The 16,291-nt window shown below is 51.8% G+C and overlaps 5 protein-coding genes across 5 annotated transcripts; 2 read left to right on the top strand and 3 right to left on the bottom strand.

The window, feature by feature from the left end:
- Positions 1-164: 164 nt before the first annotated feature.
- C8Q69DRAFT_448626 (thioredoxin-like domain-containing protein) lies at positions 165-1,908 on the bottom strand (the record flags this gene model as incomplete). The annotated part of the gene is made up of 4 exons (XM_028629299.1): positions 165-513; positions 574-1,013; positions 1,082-1,460; positions 1,547-1,908. The coding sequence occupies 4 exons, from the start codon at positions 1,906-1,908 to the stop codon at positions 165-167; spliced, it is 1,530 nt and encodes a 509-aa protein (XP_028480971.1).
- A 1,130-nt stretch (positions 1,909-3,038) lies between these two features.
- On the bottom strand, positions 3,039-5,997 carry C8Q69DRAFT_483143 (autophagy-related protein 22-2). Its single transcript, XM_028631706.1, has 3 exons — positions 5,522-5,997; positions 5,116-5,410; positions 3,039-5,024 (listed from the first exon to the last, which is right to left on the bottom strand). Exons 1-3 carry the CDS (start codon positions 5,522-5,524, stop codon positions 3,289-3,291), a joined length of 2,034 nt encoding a protein of 677 aa, XP_028480970.1. The 5' UTR covers positions 5,525-5,997; the 3' UTR covers positions 3,039-3,288.
- A 637-nt stretch (positions 5,998-6,634) lies between these two features.
- On the bottom strand, positions 6,635-11,408 carry C8Q69DRAFT_190166 (putative PHD finger and JmjC domain protein). Its single transcript, XM_028625967.1, has 2 exons — positions 7,800-11,408; positions 6,635-7,741 (listed from the first exon to the last, which is right to left on the bottom strand). Exons 1-2 carry the CDS (start codon positions 11,175-11,177, stop codon positions 6,785-6,787), a joined length of 4,335 nt encoding a protein of 1,444 aa, XP_028480969.1. The 5' UTR covers positions 11,178-11,408; the 3' UTR covers positions 6,635-6,784.
- An 885-nt stretch (positions 11,409-12,293) lies between these two features.
- Positions 12,294-12,895, top strand: C8Q69DRAFT_409840 (putative pre-mRNA branch site protein p14; the record flags this gene model as incomplete). Its single annotated transcript, XM_028628265.1, has 4 exons — positions 12,294-12,316; positions 12,435-12,491; positions 12,585-12,712; positions 12,795-12,895. Coding segments are annotated over 4 exons (309 nt in total), but the record flags the coding sequence as incomplete, so codon positions are not given.
- A 577-nt stretch (positions 12,896-13,472) lies between these two features.
- Positions 13,473-15,371, top strand: C8Q69DRAFT_483130 (Vaculolar membrane protein-domain-containing protein). The gene is made up of 2 exons (XM_028631704.1): positions 13,473-14,270; positions 14,323-15,371. Exons 1-2 carry the CDS (start codon positions 13,851-13,853, stop codon positions 14,998-15,000), a joined length of 1,098 nt encoding a protein of 365 aa, XP_028480967.1. The 5' UTR covers positions 13,473-13,850; the 3' UTR covers positions 15,001-15,371.
- The last annotated feature ends 920 nt before the right edge of the window (positions 15,372-16,291 follow it).

Raw genomic sequence — 16,291 nt, 5'->3', positions numbered from 1 at the left:
AGAAAAAAAAAGGATTGTAACCTCAGAGATTTATTGTTTGGATTCGATTCAATTCATATTGGCCATAAGTACCCGCGGCCCTATATTGGAGAGGGAAAAAAAGACAATACATGATATAATTTCTCACATCAAAAACCCACATAACATTTGGGTCTATGGTACATTCACAGCTCATCATGCTCCACGGGCTCATCAGGGACAACGGTCGCCTCGGACGGGGCGTTGGTGACGTCGCCGCCCTCCTGGGGCTTCTCGGTCGCAGCGGCGAGGGCATCAGCCTTGTACTTGCCGTTCTCCTTGATGAAGTCGGCGAGGTCCTCAACGGTGCGGTCTCCAGCATACTCAATGGGAGAGTCCTTGGCGCCGGCAGGGAAGATCTTGATGGTGGGGAAGCCCTGGATGGGCTCGGGGATATCGTTGGCGGTGGCATCGATCTTGGCGATGGTCACCTTGTCGGCGAGGTCAGGGTTCCCAGCGTAGAGCTGTCCGAGCTCCTCGTACTTGGGAGCGAGACTGTCACACGAAGTTAGCAAGATGCCAGGTTGAGGGACGAGACTATCAGGGACTCCTTACGCCTTGCAGTGTCCACACCAGGGGGCATAGAACTCGACCAGGACATCCTTGTCGTTGTCAATGACCAGGTCCTGGTAGGTGTGGGCGACAACGACGGTGACGGGACCCTCCTGCTTCTCGGGGATGGGCTCAGACTTGACGCTGGGCTCAACCTTGCCGTCCAGGACCTTCTGGATGAACTTGCCAACCTCCTTGGCTTCAATCTTCTTCGACTGGTCGTACGGGTACTTGGAAGCCTTGACGGTGTCCTGAATGGCGAATGCAGGGAACTTCTCGGGGTCCAGGTTCAGGTTGTTGGCGTGAGCACCGAAAGCCTTAGCATCGATGGTAGCAATGTTGATCGCGCCGCGGTGCTTCTCAGCGATGGGCTTGAAGTCCTCAGCGAACTGCTTGCGCTCCTCGGGGGTCTCAGCGAAGATGTAGGCCAGAGGAATGCCAGCCTAAATTCACGATCATTGTTAGCCAAGGTGAACCTCACGTATCACACCCCGAGTAATCTTGTACATACCGACATGTATCCCGCGTAAGTGTCAGGGCCAACCTCGCCCACGAGAGGGGTGCTGGCGGTCTTAGCCCAGCTGATGATGTCGTCCTTCTCGAACTTGCCGTCGAAAACGGCCTTCTTCTCGTCAAAGTCCTTGTAGAGAACGATGGCCGGCTGCTTGACACCCTCTGCCTTGGCGAGAGCGGCGTCGTTGCTGCCCGCGAAGACGTAGACATCCCGCAGAGACTCCGCCAGAGTAGTGAAAGTCTCGTTGGAAGCCTTGTCATCGGGGGCGATGTATCCGATAATAACAATCTTGTCCATAGCCTTGACCTCCTCCAGGTTCGCCTCAGTGACCGGAGAGACGGCCGGCAGGGACTGCTTGATCATGTAGGAGACGATACTGCATGCGAAAACAGACCGATTAGCCCTCTTTCGTAAGAAAGATAAAAAAAAATAAAGAAATAAACACGACAAGAAACCACTTACGCTCCAGACTTGCGAGCTCCCTGGTAAGGCTTGATCGAGTCCGTACCACGGAAGATCTTCAGGGTAGGATAACCCTCGACGCCATAGTCCTTGCAGAGATCCGACTCCTCGGTACAGTCGACCTTGACCAGAGGAATATCCTTCTCCTTCAGCTCCGTAGCGGCGATTTCATACTCGGGGGCCAGAGCCTTGCAGTGACCGCACCAGGGGGCAAAGAACTCCGCCAGCACGAGATCATGCTCCTTGACGAAATCCTCAAAGTTGTCCTTGTTCAGCGAATGGACATCGGACACTGCATCAGCGGCAGACGCGACGGCAGCCGCTCCGAGCAGACCCAGCGCCAAATGGGCGAAAGACCGCATGGTTGATTATAAATATTAAGAAAAAGAAAACGGATCAAATCAAGTCAACTCAGCAGCTGATAAGACGATTCACAGATTTGAAACAATCCACAGAGCAGTCGTGACCAGAGGCCAGTGGTACACGAGCTGGATGGAGGATGGGGGGGGGAGATAGACAATAACAATATCAAACTGGATGGGAACAGCTTATATTGCTTTCCCCAAGCTAAGAGCGGCAACGGGGTAGCTTAGCTAGGTAGTTGGCCAACTATCTTTCTCTCTCCACCTTGTCCACGGCACACGATGACAAGGGAACGAGGGAGAAGTAGATACTGAGAAAGAATACAAGGAGGTGAAGAAACAAGATGGTTGTAATAAAGAGAAAAGAGAGAAAAAGGATTAAAAGAAAAACGACGAGAGGGAGGAATGCTGGTTAGATGGGAGGAGGCATCCTTTGTTTAGGCGATGAGGCCAGTTTGTTCTTTCTGGTCGATCTGACTGGCCGAGCCGCTGTGACCCGCTGTGCGACCGAGAAGAAAGACCGCCGCAAGGAGCTGAACACAAGAGACTGTTAATCAATAATAACTAATATCAAATAACTAACTAATAATCATACATAGTGCTTATGCTCACTCAGCACATTGAGGGCCGATTCTAGGTATGAAACTCCATGCGTTGAGCTGATTTAGTTAGTTGGTGTTGAGAGATCATCAGCCCACTCCAACCCAGCCAGAAATACAGCAATACAATACTTCATACACAGGAGATAGATATGTACAGTACTGGCACTGGCACTACCAACCTGTACGATCATACTTCGACTTATCCATCTTGCAGGATATCCCAAGGATATCGCGATGGTCCCTTGTGGCACTGTTCCAGTATACGGAGTAGATCCCATCATTCCGGAGCCAATTCGGCAAGATCCTGACGCGAGTGCCCATCTGGTGGACCAGGAATGTACTGCATGCTTTAGTCTGAAGCTACGGTCGATAGCAAAGCGAGGAGACACGTTGGATAAGACCCCCCCCCTCGTGCGGGCGACAGCGCCCTAGCTAGCTAGCTAGCTAGGGACGCAGCACTGTGCCTTGCAAATACAAATAATTATATAATAACTGAGAAACCTCATGCAACGGGTAAGACATCAGCCCCACCGCTGTAATGGGAGAGGACCTCGAGTATATCCAGGGACGGTTATCCTACGAAGGGAGAAGGAGTAGAGTACAAATAAGTATGCTATGTGGAGATTGATTCATTACCGACAGATTTTCTTCATGACTCTATACGAAAAGAAGGACGAACTCCCCAAACTGAAATGACAGTAATACGCAGAACGTAACACAAGACATCTGAAATAAAGTAGATCGCTGGAAATACGCTTGGCTCACTATATATTAGTATTCACATTCCAGGCCCAGGAGCCCCGTAGTGGTCGCCCATCGGCGGCTCCTCTCCGTTTTCTTCATCGACGAGCTGGATCGTAGGAACTGCCCGATAGGCATGTCCTTTCTGCCGTCCCTCCAACTCGGCCGCCAGGTCCAAGGCATCCTGTCTGCCCCGGTCCACGTCGACCAGGAGCATCAGCGGCAGCGGCAAGAGGATCAGGACAGCCAGGAACACAAACGCTGGTCGGATTTCGCCGTACCGATCGGTAATGGCTCCCACCACAGCCGGCCCGAACACGCTCGATCCCTTGTCCGTAATAGCATAGAGAGCGTAAAAGGCAGCTTCATAGCCCGGCGGAACGAGCTCGCCGAAGAAGCTGCGGCAATAGGAGGACAGACCGCCCATGACGAGACCGTACACTGCACCCAACGGAAACATTTCCCACGGGTTCTGCAGTCCAAAGGTGCCCTGCCTCTGCACAGCGGGGATGAAACCTAACATGCCGTAGATCGGAATAAGTTCGAACAAGCAGATGCATGCGATGATGGTCTGTGACGGCCGCAGGCCTAGCAAGCGGGAAACTCGACTCCACGAGAAGGCTCCCAAGACACCCGATATCATTGCAACAACGTTGATCAGACCCAACGAAGCAGGTTGCATCCCCAGCTGTGTCTTGGCAAAGAGCACGGCGGTCCCGCTCACCGTAGCGATGCCATCACTTAGGAGGAACCATGCGGCAAGGAAGAGTAGGATATCTTTAAGTCTGCGTGCGCGTAAAATGGTTTTGCCAAGTGAGGCCCACGCATAACCCATATATCCGACCCAGGAGCCACGTTTCTTATCTCGGAAGGCAAACGGCAGGGGAGGCCCAGGCCGCGGCCGTAGCCAAATGACGGCAGGGATGGTGAAGACAAACCACCACGCTCCGATCATGAAGAGAACAAGTCGTAGGGAGAACGTTGTCTGGCCGGTAAACTTGACGACCAGGATACATAGACCCTGGAGGATGACCGCCGCGATGTACCCAATACCAATGCCGTTCGATGAGATTTGAGTAGACAGCTGCAACTCTGGTGCAGTACTGACTGGCTCTGCAATGTCCTCATTCTGCTCTGCTGGTCCACCGTTGGCTCGACTCGCTTGTAAGAGCGGCGTCGTGACGTTGGCCTCGGTGACAGTCTCGGTGCCATGCCCCCCCTCCGGCTCTTCTGAGTAGGAGCCTTCTACCCCAGCATCCACCGCAGCGTCGACCGTGCTTTTGGTCACCGACGGATGATGTCGGACCAGAAGCGGCAGGAATGAATTCAAAAGCACAAAGGACGCTCCAAAGCACGTGTTTGCGATGATCGCAAACAAAGACCCAAGAAGATACACATTGGGCACAACTGCCAGGAACAACATGGTAGCGGTCGAACCCAGGAGGGCGAACACGACAAGCAGAAACTTGCGATAACTTCCATGGTCTGCTGCCCCAGACATGGAGATGATAAGCAATGATTGGATCAGCACGCTTACTGAAAATGTATACATAGCAAAGCTCGCAGTGTTGATTTCAAGGCCCAGGAAGTAGACGACGCAAGCACCGGTTTTGGGATCATGGTGGTTTTCCCAGGCCGATAGCAGTTCCGAAGCGCTCACGGGGGAAGACTTCGGGGCGCTGTTCCACGAAGCACTACATGGCGTGGTCTTGTCGGATAGCAGAACTCCTCGATCGCGGGCCATCTGTTCCAAAGTCATGGGAAGAAAGGAGCCTGCACAAAGACAAGTATATCAGCACGAGAGAGTTCCCATACTCAATTGCTGGAAGGCATACAGCAATCATCAAGGGAATCAAGACCGTACCCATAGCACACACAGTGAAGACCTCCGCTGCCCATCCATAGCTGTACCATCCTGCTAGCTCTTTCTTGCTCGTCGGTCTGGTGTCATCGCCCGGATACTGCGGTAGCAGGAGCTGCTCTTCTGGAAAGTCGTCCTGCATATCGTAACGTGCATGGTCTAGAGAGGAATCTTCGTCGTCGGCATCGGAGGACGGCGCCCAAGAAGTGAATGACGAGGCACCGGCACGGATGGTCCCTTGTGGTGTCGTCTGGAGAGCAGGCGAGGACGATTGGACACGATGATAATTCTGGGTTCCCTGGAAACACAGGCAGCAGCCATGTCAGCTAGCGGGACGACCAATGGATATGTAGTGTACATCATCGGGGGAAGCAGCAAAAGGAGTGCGTGCATATGCTGGACAACAGACCATCGCGAGAGAGGCACAGGGACCAAATGACCCTGTCCTTAATTACTCGCGCGATGAGACGCTGCTTTCAGCAGGTTGAGGAAACTCGTCCAGGTTCGCGACAGCAGACAGGAGCCATGAGGGGTGCCGGAGCGGGCCGGGGTCAGTAGAGGGGGAAACTGAAGCATTGTGGAATGTCTCAGTTGGAATACATACTGTTATTACTTTTTGGTGATATAATATATATAACAACACCCGGATAATAGAATGCTGGTGGTTGTATTCACACAAGCACACAAGAGAGACCTCACCGATCTTAACCGGTTCGATCTGAAGCTAGCGAAGCCGCACGTGAAACAAGCGTCACAGACTCTTTCTTTGTTCCCCCGCCAACTACTTGAGTAATTAGCTGGCAGTCAATTATGATCAGAAACATCAGCCAGATATATCAGTTGGTCTCAGATTGAAACAGAGTTCTCTTGCTGCATGAGGATCATAATAAGATCGGTGGCTGATCTGATCATATGCACATCTCACTAACATCTACTAAACCAAACCACTGATGTCAGGCCGGCGACGGTAACTTATCGACTTATCAGCTCAACCCACCAATAATGGCTGCTGCTCCGACCACAAGCTGTATCCTCCGTGCAATGCTGGACTGCTAGAAAGTAGCTAATGATAATTACCTCTGGTCACCTGGAGATGTCAGGCTAGTGGAAACTCTGTTACTTTCTACTTCTCGTGAATTGTCTAGAGAAATAGGCGGGGATGCTTCTCGAGATGGTGTCGACTGCTTACAAGTGGACCAGGACTAGCGGGTTGCGATATAGACGGACAGTATGGATTCTCAAAGACCATATTAATCGGGAAAAACAGGACACAGATTAAGAAGAGCAATCCACGACACACGCAGACGGAGGTATAATAGAGAAAGTGGTAGATGAAAAGGAAAGAACCCAAAAATGACAATATCCGCCCCATGAAACGCCGCAACCGTAAACCTGCCTATGGGATGTCGCCATCAACGGCACAAACCCGGATTATGAAGAGACACCAGACCGATTAAAAAAAAAGGGGGAAATTCTAAGATGCACTCCCACCATCCATGTGAGAACCATAACCCAGTACAACGCAAAACAGAAAAGAAATGAGACGAAAAAGAACAAACAAGAAGCAAGAGGGATATCAGATAAAGGACCGTGGCTGTCGATAAACATAGGAAACGAGAAAACAGACTAGCGACGGACAACCCCATAGGGGGTGTTACTGCTATATGTGTCACTAAACCCTTGTACCCCGCTTGCGCAATCCAAAATCCTGTTCCTGGAGTTCTCGGATCAATCGCAAGCTCTCTGCATCCGCCTCCAGCTCCGCGAAGGTCGCCTGGTCGCGTTTCATACTCTTGCCAAGTTGACCCGGGGACGCTGACGAGACGGCGCTTCGGTCCGATTTCTTATCAACGGCAGGCGAATGGCTTTTCTTTGCATGAGATGATGACGGCCGTGAGGATGGCTTCTTGCTGGCAGACTGAGGAGCAGGAGTCGCCCTACGTGCCACAGACCCTGCCGTGCTGGAAGACGGTCGATGCGCCGACGACGGCTGGGATGCAGCTTTAGGCGGCTGGGAATCCAGTACATACCGCTCGATCTGGCGTGGCTGACGGGAGGAGTGGCGGGAGCTTGAGGTTGGTGTGTGCAACGCGGAGTTTTCTCCTCCCTGTCCCTCTTCAATAGAAGCCCGCATGTTGGCATCAGGATGGTCTAACGAGACATCCATATCGTCTGCGAGCGAAGTGGGCGGCGAAACAAGAGAAGTAGTCGGCTCTGCATGCACTGGCACCGATGTGACCTCGCTAGATACCACCGTGTCTGGCTTCAGAGCAGGCGGAGAGGCGTACGAATTCTGGCTCATCGAAAGCCCATGTCCTATTTCGAACTGGGAGTGATCCTGGAGGAGCGGATCAATGTTGGAAAGATCATCGTTAGGATGAGCTTCCGCTCGGATTTCTGGAGCAGCCAGCCCTGCAGCTGGCTGGGACGTCTGAGGCTCTCCTTCTCCCCAGGTCACTGGTAGGACCATTTCGGGCTCCGTCCCTTGCTTCAATTTCTTGTTGGGTGATGAAGCGGCACCCTCCTCACCCGGTCGTGGGCGCTTTGCGGCATTCGAGCCACGAGGTTTCGATCGCTCCTGGGCTTTAACTGGATCGATTCTGCCGTACTCATCATGTATGCAACGACGCTACTCACTCCAGTCAGTACACAGAACGCAGTAAGGGAATATAAAGGTGATCACCGACCTTGCTTTTTCGACACTCGTCGCATGCCTTGCTCCGTCCCTTTTTTGCAGAATTTGGACCATCTGCAACCAAATCGGCTCCCTTGACAAGCCCTGCACCAGGAACGCCGATAAGAGACGAGTTATGCTTCCCAAGAGTCTCGAGCCTTGCCGCGTTGCCGCCATTATGGAAGGCTGCTTCAGTCGCGATTGTAGCAAGGGAATTCAATACAGAAGCAGCATCGTGTGCTAGATTAGTCTGGCTCTGCATACCGACACCGGGGCCAAATTGATCGACCGCCATCTGCTTGGTATATGTCTTCATGAATGAGGCGTCGTTCTGCTCATCCTTGTGACGGCATCGAATTCGTCGCTTGCGGCAGGCATCACAGGCGACCCTCTTCGGTCCCAGACCGGACCCCTTTTGGGCGTTCCGAGGCTTTACCCCTTCTTCCTTGACAGCAGGGCCCGACAGGCTATCTTTGCGGATGGTGACTGGGCTGCTATCCGCTGGAGTAGGAACAAGGCCAGTAATTCCGTTCGACGATGACGTCGAGGCCTGGTCGGACAGGCGACGTACAGCCTGTCGTTCAGCATACATCCGCTGGCTCTCGGCAGTGCGTTCTGACCGACGACTGGGACGGCCAGCCGGCTTCTTGTCGGACAAGTCAATCTTGGTGTTGAGAGCAATGGCGCCTGGGCGAGTCCACTGCGGAGCTTTCTCATTGCCTCGCTTCCATGCAATCCAGACGCCAAACTTCCTGACCGTATCCACTGGATCCCCATGGCCCTTTGGTATGGAGCGCTTGACAGCGTTCCTGGTCTCTTGGGTGACGCCATCCACGATGTAACCACCCGCGATCAGAGCCGTCCGGAGCAAATACTTGGCCAAATCAGGCAATCCCTCCAGTTCGGCTTGAGAATAAAAGCGTGAATTGTAATAAGCAGAGCCTCGCGGCGCCTGGTTCGCTCGTTCTCCAAATTCGTAATAGATAGGGTAGTCTCGATGGAAGCGGAAATTCTCATCCTGGGTGAAAGATTCCAGGACATCGTCGGGAATAGGATCATCCTCCAAGTATTTCAGGGCAGTGTACCATTGGATCTTCTGGAAGAAAGGATAGCGAAACTTCCGGGGCACTTTGGTGTCCTTCTCGATCTTAGCCACCTTTATCTGCATCCCGTAGTTCATCCTTGTCAAGAAGTTCCCGCCGATAACCAGGCTATTCTCGGGAGTCCAGACAGCATGAATCCAACCGGATGGAATGAGCATTGTATCGCCCTCTGAGAGATCAACCCGGTAGCATTCTTTGGTTTGGTCCCCAAGAAAAGTGGTGTCCTGAGCAGGGGAGTTGCACCACTCCTCGTATTTCTTCAGATGCTTTTCCTTGGGCGGTATGAAGAAGAATGTCTTTTTGCCCTTCAGTATATGATAGTAGACCGAAGACCCACCAAAGTCAATATGGAAGTCAGTGTAGCAGTCAGCTACCGACATCAAGCAGTAGAATTGAACTTTGGGATAGTCTCCAATAGCCTTCAGCTCTTCGGGCCAAACCGAGTCCTGGAGGTCAAGATCACGCACAATCTTTGGCCGACGGATCAGCCTGCCTAGTCTGCTCTGCGACACTTCCAGGCTGATGACGTTCCGAACAACTTTCGGACCAGTGCTTTCATAATAATCGGCCCATTTCTGCATATTCCATCTCTTATCTTCACCTTGTTGGGACTTCACATCAATGACCTCGACTCTCTCATCAGGCCCATACAGCTCTGCAACAGCTCGGACCGTGAGGCCTTGGGGAACAATCATGTCCAGAAGGTCCTGGCCGCAGTCAATGACTTCCTCAGTATCCTCCGCCTCGTCAGGTTGATTCTCGAGTAGTTCGTCGAACATTTCCTGCGTCGAGACCTCTTCGACGAGGGCATCGAAATCGGATCCGGTTGGAGTAACCGATTTACGAGTATTGAAGGCAGCTGGAATGACAATCGGTTCAGTCATCCCATTGCCCCGTTCGAAATATTCAGCAGTGACCAGCTCTGGCCTCATCCGCGGAAAACTCTCTGGTAGGAATCGGAATTTGCCGTCCTTGATAATTTGGATGTAATGATGCTCCGGATGGTCGGTGGATGTTTTGACTACCCCTTGGTTGAGACCGGCGTAGTCTATAGCGGTACGAGCACGGGAAGATTTTCGTACAAACGTTGTCTGTCCATGGATAGGTCTGCAAGGGCGGCAGATGAACTTGTCGACCGTCCGCACCTCACGGTCATTCTTGAATCCAGCACAGACAATGTGAAACCACTGCTTGCAACCGTCACAATTGATCCAAGTGACTTCACCTTGTTCGTCACCGTTCACAGGTATGCGCACTAGATTGCATGCTGCACAGGTTGCTTGGTTTGAATCCTCTGTGTCTTCATCGTCCTCCTTCTTGGGAGGCATGGCGGTTGAAGACTGAGGGGCATGGCTCCCAGCGCCATCAAATCGCTGCCCGACAGTGCGCGTGCCGTGCTCAGGGGATCCAGGTCCATGTAGCCAAGCACTGTCGCCGTCGTCGGCTTGCCAAATAACTGGTGGGAGATTCGAGGAGCTTGTGTTGGGTCTGAGGCCCTGCATAATCGGCCTTGCGATGGCCGCGGAGCCATCTGATCGTGACCTCATACGAGAAGGCGAGATACCATGTCCCGGAAACGAATTGAGGTAACCTTCTGGATCAACTCTGGAGTATCCGGTGGCAGCCAAATTTGGTTTCGAGTACCACTTTGTGTCGCCGGCGGGTCCGTAAGGTTCGTTCACGCTCAGCCGGTGGTGTGAGGAAGATGCGAGAGGATGGACATTACTAGGTCTCGCAAAGTTAAGGAGGAGTTCCGCATCAGTTTTCATACTATCCAGAATTGACGCGTGACTGGTCGCTGGTCTCCCGCTGCTGGAGTCCCAATTCGGCGACAAGTCTTTCTCCGAACGAGCGCGCTTCGCCGGACGCTCCACAGGTTCGCGGTAGTCGGAAGTAAACGGAGACACCTCATGGGGTTCTACGGACTCAGAGTGCTCATAAGGCAGGGGTGCAAATGTAGGACTGGTCGCCAAAGCGATCGTTGCGAGAGTATCGATCGTGGAACTCGTCCGGCCATGCCCGCCCGCGCGGTGGTGAGCCCCGCCGCCCGCGACGGGATGCTGTTGACCAACATCTCGTCCTGCAGCTCCAGAATGTCCGTTATCCACTGTATAACTGCTGCGCTCCAGATTCGCAGCTTCGTGGGCGTTGCGCTCATCCCACACAACGCGAAAGCTGGCTGAGGTGGAGGGCGATATGGGTTCGATGGCTCGCCGCGGCGGGGAGGGGGTACGATATCTTGGTGGGCGGCCACCTAGGTGGCTCAGAAAGGATGTAGCGCTCGCCATCGAGACAACCGCAGATGGAATCCCGGAGAGGTAGTGACGAGAGGGGGCGGACAAGAAGGTCGATGTCAAACGGGGAACTCGAGATGCGAAGCGGGGGTGCTGGACAACGCGGGCTAGAGAACGACCACCGCAAGCGGTGGGAGAGTCATTCCCGGTGCAATGGAGGATGCGCCAGTCAGCTCGTGTGGGAGTATGATAGTCGATTGTGTAGAAGAAAGCCGTGGTGGCTGCGTAGAGCGAGAAATTGTTGCGCGGCGGAGCGCTGTCCTGGGAGGAGTTGAGTCTGCTTCGGTCCTGTCGAGGAGCGACTCACTAGCGGGCGCGGGCGGCGGAAAGCCGAACGGAGGAGAACACAGCGGGTGACAGGACAGGGAGACGAGACAATGCGACGTAGAATCGCTCGAGAGAGAGAACCGTCTGAAGGAGAAGTGAATTGGGAGATGCGGCGGTTGAATTAATATTGATGGGCGCTGGACGCGATGAGGGTGAGCTCGACGGCGACGGGAGAGGAGGCGCGGTGTCCTGGGAGGTCTGGCGGGCTGTGATGATCTATGGTAGTTCGCACGAGCAGTCAGTCGTTTCCGGCCGGGCATGCCGCGCCTCGCCAGGGAGCTCTGAGATGGCGCGCTGCTGTCGAGAGAGCGTTGAGATGGAATACAATGGGTTGTGGTCGGAGAGAAGGGAAGAAGCGTCTCTCTCTCTCTCTGTCTCTCCCTCTCCCTCTCCCTCTCTCTCTCTCTCAGAGTCTCTGGGAGGTTTGAGGCTCAGCGGCACCTTCGGGTCTAGTCCGCTTCGGGCAAAGCACCCATCGTGACTCTCTCGCGTTGGCAATCCTAGATAATATCCTAATCCTGCTGCTTCTCGTCCTTCGACAGCTCCCCCGTTTTCTAGCCACAGATATACCCCCCTCGATATACCCCCGTTCACCTTAGCTGCGCTCGTCTCGTCTTTCTCTTCGCACAAGAATGAGCCGGAAGCTCGCCCCCGAAGCTAATCGGTAGGTCACACCCCTCCATCTACCCCTCCGCGGTCCAGCCAGGCGCAGAGCATCCCCGGCCCGCTTGGACTACGTGAGATAGCACTGTTGTTTACTGACTCGGATCCTCTTTGCGCAGCATTCTCTTCGTCAAGAACCTCAGGTACGTCGTCGTGGTGCTACAGTCGGCCTACGCAGATTCGCACGTGTCCGGGCTGTGAAGCCGTCTCTCGCGCAGGCATCTCCAGCATCCTGTATACTAACTGGAAGCTGCGGGTTAGCTACAACGTCACTGCAGAAGAGCTTTTTGACCTCTTTGGGAAATTTGGCCCTATCCGGTAAGCAGCATTATGCGCCGTCAAATGGCTGTGCGCCTTGCAACCAGCACCCCATCCAGGACCCCGAGCTAATTGGAATCGCGATATTCACAGCCAAATCCGTCAGGGGATTGCAAACAACTCGAAGGGAACCGCCTTTGTCGTATATGAGGACGTGATGGATGCAAAACAGGCCTGCGACAAGTTGAACGGTTTCAATTTCCAGAACAGATACCTTGTTGGTAAGTCTGGTGGATTTTTTTTTTCTGTCTTGTTTTCAGCTGCTATAGAGTCCAGCGTGATGCTAAAACAGGGCCGCTGCAGTTCTATATCACCAGCCAGAGAAAATGGCCCGTTCGAAAGAGGACCTCGCCGAGAGACAAGAGAATTTAGAGCGTCTGAAGCAGCAGCACGGGATAGAATAATATCGCCTGTCTGGTCTGTCCTTTTCCGAATATTCCCCTTATAGGCATCTCGTTGCCTGTGGAGCTGCAGCAGACGTCCTCTGTTGTCGACACATAATGGGTGGTTCGCGGGGTTTCTGGCGTTCTATTGCATCGGTTTTGCACGGCTCTCTTTCATGCTTATGAAGATTGTGCGGGGTTGGGCTGCTGGGAAGAATGTATGTCTAGTTTGGTCTACGACTCCGACGATACAGATTGCTACCGGAGGTCGGAGACCTCTCGAACGGTCGTCGCTATGAATACGCTGTTTATTTCTATGTTTCCGTAAGGATCCTGATACTGTCATCGTACAAATAGCCTCAATCTGGAATGTGGTCGCGTTTCAGATTGCATCGCCCATGGGCGAATTGGTGAGATCATCGACTCAGTCTGATAAAGCAAGACATTAATTAGTTATTATGGTATTATGATTATTATGATTATTGTCATTATCGACGATGGATTATTCTAACACTAGCGCCAGTCCGACAATTGTAATATTAATACCATAATCATAATAATAACGATAATAATAATAATACTCCTACTAATGATTCGACTCTAAAGTTAGCCTCCTCCCTGGTTAAGCTGGTTCTAGGCATCAATTCGGCCCCCGTTGCCAACCTAAAGCGGGACTATCGAGAGTCAGCGCCCCCCGACTCCGCCTCCCATCGCATCCAGGCGCTCAATAATTCATCTTCCATCTGACCTCCCTCACCGCTCACGCTAGAGCGCACCAGGGGAACATCCACGGGCCCTTGCTGGTTGAGGGCTTTTCTTTCTTCTCTCGTGTATTCGCCTGTCTGCGTTATTATTCTCTCGACTGCCTCCCGATTGTACTCTCAGTCGATCGGCAACAGCATCACCGCCATCACTGACTCGATCCATGTCTCACTCCAGCAGATAAGGTCGTCTCTCTCGCGGTAGGATCACGGCCATGGATCATCCCGCCCTCACGAGAGCAACTGCATCGGCCCATAGCATTATGGCCAGCATCAGCTCCTCCACCGCAGCTCCCTTGGCCGCGATGGCCACGCCGTTTCCACCAGGCAGTCCGTATGCGCCCGGCGACGACGATACCGGAGAATGCAAGCTCCTGGGTCCTTTTTCGTTGCTAGTACAAGCAGCGCTGGGAGCGCTGGCTTTGCTCTCTCTGGTCTATAAGCGATACAGGGAGAGACCGCAACGACCGGTCAAGATATGGGCGTTCGATGCCTCGAAACAGGTTTTCGGTTCTGCAATGCTGCATCTGGCAAATCTCTTGATGTCGATGTTCTCTGCGGGGAAGTTCGAGATCACGGCTCGTAAATACCAGCCCAACCCATGTTCGTTCTATCTATTGAACCTGGGTATTGATGTAAGTTCGCATATCCACTGTCGGAAGAACGCAGCTCACGTTTCGCCTACAGACTACTCTTGGGATTCCGATCCTGATTTTTATACTTCGCATTCTCAACGCGTTGGCCATGTACACACCGCTTGCTAACCCTCCCGAATCCATCGAATCTGGGAACTATGGCGACCCACCTCGAGCATCGTGGTGGTTCAAGCAGTCGATTATATATTTCGTCGGACTTTTAGGGATGAAGATCTGCGTCTTCTTCATTATCGATTTGATGCCCTGGATCGTCAGCGTCGGCGACTGGGCATTGCGGTGGACAGAGGGAAACACCGCCATCCAGATCTGCTTTGTCATGCTTCTCTTCCCAGTCATCATGAACGCCTTGCAATATTACATTATCGACACTTTTATCAAAAAGCAGACTTCGGTGCAGCTGGACTCCATCTCTGGGGATGAGGAGATCGACTCGGAATTTGACCCGAATGACAGACACCACCGCAGCGCATTACTGGCTGGTCTGGATGACTCGGACTCGGACTCAGACGACGATTCAGTGCTGAAGGAACCTGAATCGCCGTCGCAACCGCATGGCATGGCCCATCATCTCCGCCATGTCGAATATGACCCTCGCACAGACGGCGAGAACAGATCTCAACTCCACTCCTCAGGCAGCGGTAGCAGTAGCCATGGCGAGTACGGGCAGGATCCGTTTGCGACGAAACTTACGTCACGACCAGTACATTGATTTCTGTCTTCCGATAAGCTGCCATCAATCGATCAATCCGGTATATGTATACGTGTTTCATGCATTCTGGGCGTTTCTGGGAGGGAATTGAACTACGTACCATGCTTATCAAGCCACTGTATTCTATGGATGATACTCGCTTGCGCTGTGTTTCATTTACTTATCTATGGGAAGTGACCATTATTCTGTCTATATCACACCGGGGAGTCTGGAAAAAATTCCATGGTTTCAAGTTCATTTGCGAAGTCATCTTGTATCTTCATGCAATCAATTGCAGTCCATCGTAACCCTTTAACCTACGTTGGTAACAACTGTATCTATATAAGTATGACGGCATTACTAGCATACAATTCTCAAACATTACATTACCAGCCATCTCTACCGGCCAGAGATCTACAAGAACCCGGACATGCTGCCTGTCCAGTTCTTACTTCCACTGGGGCCAACGACGTAGTATGGAGTTAATAACTGGCTGGCATTTATGCTTTATGCTGGAAAAAAAAGAGCGCCTCTCCTGTTTTTTTACGTGACCGAATATGGCAACTGCATCATGTAGCTATTGTTCATAGTGATAATTCCAACAGAGTATTTCATATAACCGATTCCCCAGTCCCTTTTATATATATATATATATTCTATGCTTCCATAGTAATGTGCAATAATATAACAATTAAAAAAAGCATTATCGAGCTCTTAATTATAAGAAAGAAAATACACACATTGTGTTGTGTTATCCTCAGGGAGTATCAGGAAAAGTCAATAGTTCTTTCTTTTCATCCTGCATAATACTAATAATGAGAATATTTTGCGCGAATACAGTGTCGAATCCTTTAGCACGGAAGCAAGGTCTGACCTGAACGACTTGAATTGCTTGCTTGCTTGCCTCTAGGTCTAGGGGGAATTTGATCCCATTATTATCTCTGCATACAAAGAATCTAGATCCTAGTAATCTAGTAGTAATCCAGTATAATCAGGATTTAAAAAAAATCTGCCGTAAACGGATAATTGACAGATCACCTGGCGTTTGCTTTATACGCCGACATATAGAGATTATAAGCTTAGCTTATTGAAATAATGTGACTAAACTAAAGGATATATTTATGGATATCTTTAAATAGGTGAAAACGCTTTAGACACTATGGGTTTGCTTGAGATAATATATATTAAGAGCTCTACCACTTGATATGAGGTCACTGTTAGATCTTGAACGGGCCAGTCGAAAAGGAATAAATCTCAATATAGTCTGATGAAGCGGAAAAGATCGACAGAATTGAGGATTCCGACGAGCTGT

The sequence above is a fragment of the Paecilomyces variotii genome, assembly GCF_004022145.1.
Source record: "Paecilomyces variotii strain CBS 101075 chromosome Unknown C8Q69scaffold_22, whole genome shotgun sequence".
In the NCBI taxonomy this organism is placed as follows: domain Eukaryota; kingdom Fungi; phylum Ascomycota; class Eurotiomycetes; order Eurotiales; family Thermoascaceae; genus Paecilomyces; species Paecilomyces variotii.
The sequence above is the reverse complement of the archived record's forward strand: the minus strand, read 5'-3'. Positions and strand labels throughout refer to the sequence as shown.

Coding starts and splice junctions, on each gene's coding strand:
- C8Q69DRAFT_483143 (XM_028631706.1), bottom strand. Junction 5,025..5,115: donor CTTCACTGTGTGTGCTATGG/GTACGGTCTTGA, acceptor GTCTTTGTGCAG/GCTCCTTTCTTCCCATGACT.
- C8Q69DRAFT_190166 (XM_028625967.1), bottom strand. CDS start 11,177: ATGGCGAGCGCTACATCCTTTCTGAGCCACCTAGGTGGCCGCCCACCA. Junction 7,742..7,799: donor ACGAGTGTCGAAAAAGCAAG/GTCGGTGATCAC, acceptor TGGAGTGAGTAG/CGTCGTTGCATACATGATGA.
- C8Q69DRAFT_483130 (XM_028631704.1), top strand. CDS start 13,851: ATGGATCATCCCGCCCTCACGAGAGCAACTGCATCGGCCCATAGCATT. Junction 14,271..14,322: donor TATTGAACCTGGGTATTGAT/GTAAGTTCGCAT, acceptor TTTCGCCTACAG/ACTACTCTTGGGATTCCGAT.